Source organism: Limulus polyphemus, unplaced genomic scaffold, assembly GCF_000517525.1.
Source record: "Limulus polyphemus unplaced genomic scaffold, Limulus_polyphemus-2.1.2 Scaffold2721, whole genome shotgun sequence".
Lineage (NCBI taxonomy): Eukaryota > Metazoa > Arthropoda > Merostomata > Xiphosura > Limulidae > Limulus > Limulus polyphemus.
The window spans coordinates 139,649-152,763 of NW_013668331.1; the positions used below are offsets into that span (position 1 = coordinate 139,649).

At 33.4% G+C, this 13,115-nt stretch overlaps 1 protein-coding gene across 1 annotated transcript in view; it reads left to right on the forward strand.

Annotated features, from left to right (window-relative positions):
- LOC106467732 overlaps positions 1–13,063 on the forward strand; it is a 36,611-nt gene extending 23,548 nt beyond the window's left edge. The window contains exon 9 of the mRNA XM_022395920.1: positions 9,952–13,063. Within this exon, the coding sequence (XP_022251628.1) occupies positions 9,952–10,046 (95 nt within the window). The 3' untranslated portion in view covers positions 10,047–13,063. The remainder of the gene's footprint in view (positions 1–9,951) is intronic.
- The last annotated feature ends 52 nt before the right edge of the window (positions 13,064–13,115 follow it).

The window sequence follows — 13,115 nt, forward strand, 5'->3', positions numbered from 1 at the left end:
GTATATATATATATATATACACACACACACACACACACACACACACACACACACTCACATATACATGATAGCATTGAAATTTATTAGAATACATCAAAAATTGTAATCTTATGAACTTTACACACAAAATTGTAGGTGTGTCCTGATATATTCGTAAGCTATCGACCTGGCACTGATATAAAAAAAACAACACCCTGTTCCTATGGTTGTGTGCAATAGATGCCTCTCTTCTCTTTAATTCCAGTTGAAAGAGGTTCTTTCCCTGCTTTTCTGTTGCATCGTAATACCAGCAACAGGATGTATATGCTCTGTTCCTATGGTTGGGCAAATGTTCCATGTCTTCCTCGTAACTCCGGATGCAGGATGTCTCTTCCTTGCATTCATGGTTGAGTGAGTTAAAATTTTGCCCATAATACAGTTACAACTATTACACTCTTCTTATGGTGGATTTGAGGCAATGCCATGACCCTGTAATGCTGGGTTTTGTTTCTTGTACTTTTTGCAACTATGGTTGTTTTGGGAGTTTGTCAAGTTTCAACCAAATGCTCACTTCCTCTTCGTAATTCAGGGTTGCTTGGCATATGGCACTATGGTTGGGGTTAATGGGTATATTTATAACACGGTCCACATGTCCTAGCCACAATATTGTTGTTATGATTTTTTCATCCTCAACCTCTTAATGCTGAGGACAAGTTATGGAACTTTGTCTGGTTGAAGTTGGTAATGTACCTAGCTAATTCTGTTTATATGTTGCAACAGCTTGCAACTCTCAGAACATATTACGCTTGTGCAAATATTTTACTTTTTGCCCATTTTGGATTAATTTCCTACTACCTGGTGAAGAGCATACCTGTTACAAAACATACTTACCAGGGTTTATTCCTTTGCCCATTTAAGCATTGGTCTAATTTTTTTTTTTCGTCTTGATAGTCTCTTATACCCTACTTAATTGCCCTTGCTGATATTTGTCTCATGACACTCTCCACCTACATCAATACGCCTTCTTACTGTATATAAGCACTTCATTCAGATAATGTTTTCACTTTTACTTAACAAAGTGTTCAGTAAAGGATTTCTCTATGTTATGATCATTAAGAGATAATTTGAGTGTTCTTTGTGTTACCTAGTTGATTTTCATTTGACAAACCGATATACAGCACAAATTTCTGTATGATTATTTCTGGCATGGAGGCAAATGAGGTCTTTCCTATCCCACCTCTGATATCTAGTGTTGTTCAACAATTGGGGAGGAGTCACTCTCTGTAATCTCATTGAAGTGAGATGGAGATATATATTCGGTACAGTGATGTTCCTCCTAGGGGCTCTGAGGCTGCAACTGACGGCAATCCTGGACATTCTGGAGAGAATTTAAATTTGCTTTTTCCTGCACCTTCTTTTATTCTGCTGACTTCCAGGAGGCCATTTTGGGATAAGCCGCTTCAGGCTCCTTTTATCTTCAGTCAGTCCATTGAGTGTGTGATGTTTTGGGTTTTCCCTAGTTGCTTTTGAGCCTTCACCCTTACTTGATGGCTGAAAGGTATGGGAGTGAATACTTAGTTATCCCTCCATCCACTAACATTGTGATTCATGAAGGGAGGTTTACTGCTCAGTTACATGAAGGGACAGCTATACCTTATCTGTCACAATTGTCGAAACTATGTGATTTAGCCTACCACCACCATGTATATCTTGACTCTTAAAGAATACATCTGCTCCTTGAAATTAAAGGTTCTATGGTCTTGCAATTCCCAAGTCCAATGTGTTTTCCTAAAACTAAACTTTGTTGGAAGACTCAAGATCACCAAGTCCACTGATAATGAGCTCAACCCACTGTTAGCATGCAAATTGGTTTGATTGTCAGCTTCTACGATCATTCTGTTGTCATTGGCATTTCAACTTTAATCAGCTCCAAAAGATGGCATAGTTCCACCCCTATATTCGAGGGTCCCAGCCCCTGACATCAGCCTCTTGGTCCATATCTAAGGGTTCTGCTGCTCAGTTGAAATGCTGCCAGCAGCATAGGTGATTATTGTGTGCCTTCAGGGTCTGTGGGGGCTCGACTCCTAAAATTTCTCGACGTGTAGTAAACCTTAACAATGGATCCATATGCACTACTGGTACTTGAGTCAGGAGTAGTCATTCAGTTCACATCTTCATCACCATTATCCACCCAACCTGTAGGGTTTCCATCTTCTGCAGATTCTTGGATTTCAGAACTTAGTTCTAGGGCTGTCAGAGTTTGGTTGGTCTGGAGGTAGAAAAAGAGTCATGCCAGTTCTTCCAGGGTTTTATTCCCATTAGTTTGCTAAGCCCAAGAAGACAGGCGATTGGTTTCCAGTCATAGATTTTTCTCGTCTATATCAATTCCTAGATTCTCCAAGGTTCACAAGCAGCTCATTCCTCACTCTGAGTTGCCATTTTTTTTACAAGGATGGTGGATGTCCAAGTTCGATGTCATTGACTCCTACTTACACATTGTCATAGTGGTGGTATCCCTCCACTATTTGCTTTTTTTGTGTACAAGGGTCAGGTACTGCAGTTAAGGATTTTTACATTCAGACTAGCATTGACACCAAATGGGTATTCCACTCTTTGGCGAGTGTTAGCCAAGCAAATGTGCTTCTATCAAACCAATTACACACTAGCAACCACTAGTTCAATATACTTTATACAGGTTGCAACAGGCTCTGTAGAAATGAGGCATACCATAAGACCACCTAGAGGCTGACTGGGTGGTATTACTGTACTGTGCTTTCCCAGTACTTATGGACTATCATGAGTAAAGCAAAAGGGTATCCTGTCCATCCCTGCCAATTCTTGGATTGAATAAATCGGGGTCAGTTTGCTTTTAAAAATTTAGGGAACTTGGTTCAACTGTTGCACTGTTCTTCAGAACTCCTCAACACGTATTACCCCTCAGATTCTACTAGTGGAACTAGATAGTCCTTACCACACCCAGTTTCTAGTCGCTAGGGTGCTAAACAGAGGCTTTTCCTCCAGAGTATTAGAGTGAATTTCCTCCACTCTTGGAGAACAGGGTGCCCTCCTACCCGGATGAGTTCTGTTTCCTCAGATTAAGGCATACAATATCCCATCATTCTGAGCCTGAGGTGTTGCCTTTCAGACTTCTTCAGGTAGCAAAGAAGGTTTATCCATTTCAGTATTGCTTACCTTTTCATCATGATTCTGATGGCTTAGAATGCATCACTCTATGGCTACAGGCAGGAATCCACTCATAAGTGTATGTGTGTGTGTGTATATATATATATATATATATTGTGGTTGAACTGCTCTAGCCACCAATGTGGGATATAGGGACGATGGCCGTATAATTCCAATCCCGATCAGTGGAACCTCGGCCATCTAGTTGGGGCGTGGCCAATAGTGATGATAAATCATGTAAAATTCCACCCACAGTACATGAATTAAGTTACGGGCGAAGAGTATATCTGTTCTGGATGTAGTGCGGTTCCCCCAATAGGGTGCCAATCTTCTACTGACACACGCTTGATATATACAGATGCTTTCTGTATGGATAATGCCCTCATCAGCCCCTCCACCTTCTCAATGTGGGATTCTAGCTGTAGTGTGAGAGGAGATAAGTGTGCTTTGGAAGTTAACATTTTCTTAAATCGAAAATGTATTTCTAATAATACTTGCATCCACTCACACTCTTCCCCCCCCCCCCCCTTAGGACTGGTGTTAGAGAATGTATATTGAGTCAGTCTCAAAAAAAGTGATAATATTATCTGAATGAGGAACTTGTATACAGTACCAGAATAGAATATTGCCAAGGGCAATTAAATGGGGTATAAAAGACTGGAGCAAGCGAAAAAAAATCAGACCAAGGTTTAGATAGGTAAAGGAAGAACCCCTGGCAGTCGAGTAATAACTGTATGTGAGGGAAGGCAAGAATTATTGGAAATACAGTTTTGATTTAAGAAAATGTTAACTTCCAGAAGTAGTGTAGTATGCTCCACAGGTGTGCTTCACTTTCATCTTTGAGTACAACTGTTCATTCTGGGTGTTACTTTCTGCTTTGTTTGATACTTGTGCAGCTAAAGCCTCCTACCCCATGTCAATGTTTTCCTTTGGGAGCCTACCAATTCTCGAAAGTGAGAATTGAGTTGGTATAGTAGAAGGAGCTAGCTTGGCCGGTATAGGTGGTGCAATACTATTGGTGGAGAGTAGTCACATGATATGTATATGTTCAGAATTGATGGGGTATACAGACTGGCTCACTGATCATGAGAATGTTTTAGCAATGCATAGAGGGCAGACAAACTTAGAGTTTTGTGTGAAAGGAGGTAAGTACCTATCAGAAATACATTTTCAATGTAACAAAATTTTAACTTCTAGTTTCATTTTAATGTACTGTTGTGCCATAAGTGTTGAAAAACAAAGTTGAATAAAGTTTCAATCATGAAAAAATTAACTGAACTAACGTGGAAATGGCTTGCACTAATGTTTTTGAAAGTGTTTAACTTTAAAATGCCTTATTTTTTATGTGTTTGGGTGTATGTCAGAGCTTACTTAATGTTAGGACCAAATATAATGTTGCGTACATGTAATATTTCACACAGAATTCAAGCTTAAGTATAAAAAAATACCTGATAGGCATGATGCATGCAGAAACTGTAGTAATTTGGCGTACTTTAACACAAATGAAAAAAATTTTAGCAAAATTTCTTTCATCGTTACTTTAAGAGATTTTTCTCTAAAACTTGAAATTGGGTGATTTCTGCATTTTCTTTTCATGCTTAGTTACTAATTCACACAATTGGAAGCAAAACTCAAACTAACTTCTCTTGTAGTGTAGGATGACTGCTGCAATTTAGATATTTAAAAATTGTCTTCTTTTTTTTTATTTCTTTCAACTGAGTCATATTTGGGTTCAATCACTGCAATGGGTGCATAACAAATAGTCCGCTATTCAGCTTTTTGCTGAACAACAGACAGACATGGTGAAATCATACCAAAAAACATGAATTCATCAAATATTGGAACTTTTTGAGGGTTATCTGATTACGCTTCTCGACAAAATCAAAATTTTGTTTCTCTCATCAAAGATGTATACCAGTTTTGCATGCTGATACCAAATCTGTTGTATTCTAGTATATCTAGTTATTGAAATACAACTGGCGTTAATTTCAACACAATTTAGGTAATAATCACACATCAGGCTAGTGAACATTTTATAAATAATACTGTAAAGACTCAGAATATTCAAATAAGATCATGACCTGTTATTATAGTTAAAGTTGTCAAAAATTATTAAATGACTTTTTATAATCTTCTTTGCATACACTAAAACCTTTTTTTTTTGTACACAACAGCACATCTCTGGATGAAATGTAAACATCCACCATTTTTTTCGAGGTATTTCATTGAGATACAACTTGAATAGTAACTGATAATGACAGTTGGTCACCTATCTTATCAGTTTTATTTAAAAAAAAATAAAAACATAATTTTATGATGTGCTTAAGAATACTTTGATTTCTTGTTTTTAAGATTTATGGTGATGGTCATATGTAAGAGCAACGTGTCAGATTGTGAATGTTAATGGTACAGTATATCCTTTATACGCTGGTATAGTGAAATATAATTTAGTATGAAACTATATCATTATACAATGACAATTTTGAATCCCTTAGTAATAACTTAGAGAGATTTTCTGTATAATATTTTGAACTCCAGTTTCTTTTGTGTGTAAAATTATTTTACTTTTAAGTCCAATTTGGATTTCAGTTTATGGTGGTCCCAGTTCGGTGCCTTTGAAGCAGCAGCGGACTTCATACATTAAGTACACAAGTCCTGACTTGGACATCTCACAACAGTAAAAGTCACATATATTTTTTGCGCTGTAAGTAGAAATTTTGGTAAACCTTATCACCACTAAACCATAGTTTCAAAGGCACTATCTCTCATTGGTGGTGATCCTCGCTATTAAAACTAGCACATCTCCCTTCTTTTATTATCTCTTTCTTGCATGAAAATTATCCTTTCTAAGGAGTACTAACATTTTCAAATCTTCTGCTGCTTTTTGTTTCTGCATACAATTTGATTACTTATTATTCTGTGCTTTGGCTTGATTTACGTAGAAATTTCTCTTAAGATATTTTTAGGAATTAATTAAGTGTTGTACATTATTTATGTGTTTGTATTGGTAGATCATTAACCAACTAATGTTTTTTAACAACAATTATAGTGTGTATGTCTTCTACAAGCCACCAAATCCTGATTACAAGTATACTTCACATAAGTATTTAGCCTGTTATACTTCAAACACTACATCATTCCTTATCTGGTCCCTAAAAAATTGTCAAGAATTAAAAGTGTGTATAATAAGAGTGTATTTCTATCACACGATGCTCTTCAGGCCAACTGGGATACAACAAACACAGCAGTGGTCAGAACACAATTTATCTAAGCTTTTGATACAACAGTTTGCTATGTTTTTTTTTATCTTTATTAGTGAAAAAATATCTTTGCGATTTTACTAATGCTGTTTTTAGATCCCAAGAGTGTTTCAAAAGTCACTTCTACTGTTCAGAATACTGCAATATACCAATGATATAATTTCTGAAACTTGATAATGTAGACCAGTTTTGCTTGTTCTAAACAACTTGAATATGATTTTGGACAATGGTTTTTATACTTGTTGGTGCTATGTTGTATGACCATAATGTCAGTATAACACACCATGATCACATTGGTTTATAAACCAACTTTTACAATGCTCTGGCTATCAGTTTCCTGAATACAGTAATCAGAATAGCAGAAGTGACTTTTGAAGCACCTGTTATTTTACTGTTTGAATTTTGGCACCCAAATGTGTTCATGTGACAACACATCTAAAATAGCTAGCATGGGTAATAAATGATTACACACACACAAGAATTAACATTTATGTTGGAAATAAATTTGTGTTAGAATTAACATTTCTAATAGGCACAGATGTGTGTGTGTCAAAAAATTATAAAACAACTCAAGTGTGATACATGTGAAAAAAACAAGAGGCTGTTTCTATCTAGACCCTTAGTGGAGTTTACTTGATAACTTCCATATGATTCTATTCAACCAAAAGGGAGCATTAATGAGCAAACAAAATGCAAAAAGATTTTTACATTTTTAGAATTAAAGTCAATTTCAACAGGTATGTACAACTGAAATACTGTAAGCCTTTTCTTGTTGAGTCGTTCTCATTCTATTAACAACTATATGACTTTTTGTTCGGAATGTTCTTGACACAATGCATCACCTTATCCAAAGTTCTCAACTCTCCCACCTTCTACGTAACTTACTGCACAAGCACTAGAGAAACTACACAAGTTTTTGTTATCCAACCAAAAGTCAGGTTTTTCTTGTTGACAATCGGTACGTAAACTTTTCGTCTTTTTTGTTCTGCCAATCACCTGTTGGTGTCCCCGACAAGTATGTGATTGTGTGGACACACAATTTATGTGACACCCATCTTTTTCTCGTGTCAATGAATAAACCCAGTCTTTTGATGAAGCCAGTTAGTCCTAATCACGAAGAAGCTTCTGCTGGTGTTATTCCACTCTTTTATTCGGAGGTACGTACATCTGTTTCACCTAAGCTGATAGTGTTATGTTAGATGATTCACCTTCTAATATTTGGGTTGTTGCTGATGCATTAAAAAATTAGCAGGATGTTAACCTTTTCCATGTTTCTCATATCTGTCATACAGATGGCCTTTTAACAGGGTTATCTTGTTTGTCAGTATTTCATTTTGAGACTTTCTTCTTCAGCTCAGTTATTGGTTTATTCAGAGTCATTTTTGTACTTTGCAGTTTTTGCTGTCATTGATTTCATGCAAGTTACAACATGGCTTTTAAGTTCCTTTGACACTTTAGCCCCCAGTATTTCAGAAAACTTTGAAAGTGCATACTTCTTGCATAATTCTATTTCAATTTGCTTAGCTTTGTATTCAAGAGTTGGTCCAGTAGGAGCTTATTTGGATTCTAGCCTTTAATGTTTTAATGATTATCGTCCCATTTGAGACATCTGACAGGCTATCATTGTTCCCGTCTAACTGGTTTTTTCTACTTTTCGATCTACTGCTCGTCCCTTTCACCTCAATATACCTGCCATGTGTAGAAACAAATGGGGTGGTTCTACTTAAAATATTAAATAACTTTTTTCAGTTCCAAACATATCCTTCACCTGGATCATTTGTGGGCTGTCTAGGTTCAGTTTTTTATCTGTGGAGCCCTTGGCTGTGATATCCATGAGTTAGACTGATCATTCAATCTGGTTTTTCCTTTGTCTCACTCCTCTTTCATTTCACCTTTTATCTTTTATGGTTCCTTCTGATCCAGCTTTTCTCTACAAATTTTGAATTCAGATGTTTTGGACCTGTTATAAAAATAAGTATTAGAAATTGTTCATCACAAAGGTATTTTTTATATCCCTGATTCATCTGTCATCACACCATCTTCTGTGTTTTTACCACTGAGAGGTAGTTTACCAGCTCATTGCATTTCTCTTTGGCATGGCTATTTTCATTCAAGTTGTTAAGGCCTTAACTGATCATCTCCTTTCAACTGACATTGATTTCCACATTTATATGGATGATGATTTCTTCTTGCTCTCTTGTCCATTGTGTTTGTTGTATTTCTCTCGGGTATATCATTCACAACGCCAAATCTAAGTTCGTAAAAACTTGGTAGCTAATTAATTTGGGGTTTTGGATCAACACGTTTCAGAGGATTCTTGTCTCCTATGGTGCTTTAAGCCTTGGAGTTTTTATGTATGGAAAATTCTATTTTCTACACCTACTGTTATAAGTATATTTTTTTTTTTTTACTTTTGCTTGCATCAAGTAGGGGACACTCGGATATTTATTCCCTTGATGCATCACATAACTTATTTTCTTGAAAGATTCTATGTTGATATCAGGACAGAGCCTTCCTGCCTAAAACACTGGCTCTAAGGAATATTTCTTGCCTATTGTTTTGCTGCTTATGTCTGTTTATGGCTGTAAATTGATAACTAGCACACACTGAATCATTAAAGGGGGTATCAGAACAGGTTGTTTATACCTTATAACAAGACTCCTTGCATCTTGACAACATTAACAAATTCGTTGCTGTTGTTCATCCATCTTGTTTACTGTGATGTACCTAATCAACTTAAGATTGCGTTTAGTGCCATTTTTAGCCTCCTGTTTGCATTACCCACTGGAGGACATTCTGCCAGCTGGGTATGTGGATGAATCTGAATACTTTTTAAACTTGGTTGAACAAAATCATCAGGTAATTATCAAGTTAACTCCAATAAGGATTTAGTTGGTTGTAAGAAGCTAAACTTTTTATCAAATATGCTTGAAGTTGAACACATTATGGCCTGCTAAGGAAAAATTGTAGATAAGCATTTATTTTGTAAAACATTTAAGAAACTTAATTCACAAATAACAGAAGAATAAGATTTTCAATATAGTATACACTACTTAGTTTATATATTTTTAATTGAAATTAAGAAAAATACTTTTTATTTAAAAGTAATGTCTTGAGCTGACTTCATAAAAACTGGAAAAACCATTTTAATGACTGTAACAAGTACTTCTCTAGACTAAACATTTGGGTTTAAAGTTAGAAACATTAAATTAATAGATTGGTACTAAAATTTAAATTTGTTAGTTTTGGTTTGTTAATTTTGTTTGAAAACATTTTTAATACCTTTCTTTAGCATATTTTTTAGGTCTAAGAGGGGGAAGTACTAAGCTCATTCAAAAAATTCAATTTTTGTGAAAGGAGTGTTTCTTATTTTAATTTTACTTGAAGATTACATGGTGTTGTGTAACTGAGAGGTTTTTCTTGTATTCACAGGATAGTTTTGGTATTTTGTTTGTAAAACTAGGCAGGTATTTGTGTATTATAGAACAGTTCCACTAAAAAAAATTAAAACTTTTCTTATATATTTTAGTTTATGGGATAAAAGAACATTTAAGCAGTGATCCACCCACTGAAATACAGGAAGATAATGAAGTTATCGCTCCAAACGATAAGCCTGAACCATAGGGTCCAGAGACTGCTTGTAAAATCAAAACTTCATAAAAATATTTTTCTGGTAACATTTTTCAAATCAGAAAATAAAAGGATTTCTTTGAATACTGTGATTATTAAACAATATGCTTTAAGTAACAACTGTTTGAAAAGATGTATTCTTAAGTCAAAATATCTTTAATGCAACAAGGAAGTTTATAAGTACGATTTTTCTATGAATGTTGGTGTAATTTTTGTTGTATAAAGATCTTTATGTGGTAAAAATTTTCTCTGAATACTTCCATAACATAAAGGATGGTTCTGTTTTAAGCACAGGCTTTGTATTTCATAAAGTTACTTCAAATCAAGCTACTGGATTCTGAAGGATGTATAATTCCCTTTAAAAGTTGGCATTAGTCAAATTCTATGTAACCACAAGATTTCGAATTAATTTATTTTCATGAGTAATTATTTTATAAAAAGATAGTTTGAAAACATTCTAAAGCTTCTTGTATAAGGATTTTTTCTTGTTATATACAGAAGAATTATCAGTTAAATAGATTTCACAAGATAAAGGGTTAGAATAATAAGTAATTACTAACTAGCATTGATTCACTGAAATTGAAAAAACATATGCCACCTGTAGAACCATTATGAATAAGTCCATTAGTATGAAACAAAATATTAACAAAATTGTGCTTTAGCATGATGCAGTTATCTTTAGAAAAATAAGTCATAAAGCATGTCGGTAACTTTTAAAAATTATTATTTGTTTCATTTATAGTTAATTAATATTTTGAGAATGTCATGAATAATGGTGAAAAAGTATGCAAACTACTGGTTTCTTCACTGTGAACAGTTGTTTTTTTAATTGCATTTTCACTTGCATACGTAAAGAGTTGAACTTTGTTGCGTACTGCTACTGCCTTGTTCCTTGTATTTATCACTAAAAATTTAAAATTTGTTACCAAATGTATACAAGTTTTGTATATCGCAAAACTTATAAAATATTGTATAGTGCATTAGATGTACTACATGATTGATAAAGCTGTGCTCATTCATTGTGACACATTCAGTTTCCTTATCTGTGGCTTTAACTTGGACTTTATTTGGTGTGATATAGTTTTGAAAATTAAATGTATTATGCAAGTATTTTCCAGCAAAAAATGTTTCAGGTATAAAAATATAAGGTAAATTGTAAGTACATTATTTTTCATACACAAGTAAAATGAAAGCAAGAAAGAAGCTATATAATATTCATATTTCATTTTAAAAATGTTTGATTTTGTGAGTGATATATTTTTTTGTTTTAATCTTACATTTATTTGTTGTAGGGAGATCTTGTTCCATCTAGTCTGATTTAGTGTTTATTATGTTTTATAATTAACAAAGTTTATTAAACAGTAACGCAAAGTTATCTGGAGCATGGAAAACTGGAAGTATAAAAATGGTTTGGAATTGCAGTAAGGATAATGGAACAAAATTTTGACCGATATACTGATCTGTTTTTTAAGCATAGCAACCTTAACAGTATATATATATATATATATATATATATATATATTAAGAATTTTTGACAATTGGGTTCCAGTTTTTCAAATTACTTATCTAAAAATCTTTGTTTAGCTTTATGATAGAATTATTTTCAAATGAAAAGATTTTAACTTAGATGTAGTGTATGTAAATAAAAAGAAAGAAGATCAATGTTGCTATAGTTTCAAAAACCTGTATCCAAGTTCAGTATTTAGTAGTAATATTTATCATCACAGAGGCTGTACTTATTATTGTAATGTTGTAGTTCTGTTTTTAGCTGAAAGCAAACTACCATAATTCATGAAAGTTAGACTAAATTGAATAGTGTTTATTGTTTAACAATGAGAAGTGATTAATTTAATGCTTAATATAATGAATAGAAGGCATATTATGTGATAGAACAAATATGTTCATTAAATGTACATGTTTAAACCCTTGTGTTAAACTTGGTATGTCTGGTGGGATAGCCTGAGACTGTGTTACAAGATTGCAAGTAAATGCTGTTGTTTTTCTCAGACACTTATGGTTTAATATTATATTTTGTGGAATTGATTAAAATTATTCTATATAATGAATATATCTCTTGGTGATTAATAAATGTGAAAGTTTGATTTAATGAATTTACTTTTAGTTATATGTGTATATATATATATGAAGAACATCAGGAAGTATCACATCTCCTCCTTCACTTAATTTTGTACATAATTACAGAATGCTTAATTTTTTACTTTTGGATGAATTGAATCAGATTGTGCCAATGAATGATAGCTTTAGTTATTACCAGATACCAATTATAGGTATTAAACTTTGAAAGTGAGGCTTGATTGCAGTTGTGTTAATTACTTTTAAGAATAAAAAGTTTATTGTTAAATTCAGGGTAAAATAGAATGTAACTAAAATATGTATGCACAGATGGTATTATTTGTGGCTTATTCTTCATATGAACTTCTGTTATCTTTTAATTTTGATAGCATTTTTCATTATGTTGTGTTTCTTCATGTTTTATACTACTGAAATATATTTCTTTTCTGATTATGCTGGAAGTTCAATGCTTACACAGAACATTTTTTTAGTCATGTTTTCTTCTGATAAATATACAGTAACATAATTAAGTTATATTAGTTCATTCACTTTCTCTCTTAAACAAATGTTATTACTATATTTTGTGTAGTTTTTCATGCTTAATGCAGATATTGATTCTTTGCACTCCTGCATAATTAGAAAGTTAAATTATTTCTGGATGTATGTTGTCACTAATACTGAGTCTAGAAAACGTTTTTAATAGTTTTATGTTATTGTAATTCAATGTACTGAAACATGTTATGGTATTTACATCTAATAACTATCTTCAAATGTTGGTTATCTTTTTGAGTTGGGATTTATCTTAATTTCAAATCATTAATTAAAGGTAAAGTTTCCTAACATTTTTTTTCTTTTTTATATGTAAGTGAAATAAGACTTACAATAGTCATTACCTAAACATTTGTGGGACTTATTATATTTTTTTAATTTGGTTGAAAATAAAGGATTTTTATTTTGTAAATACATACTTTTGTTGTTTAACTTAAAATA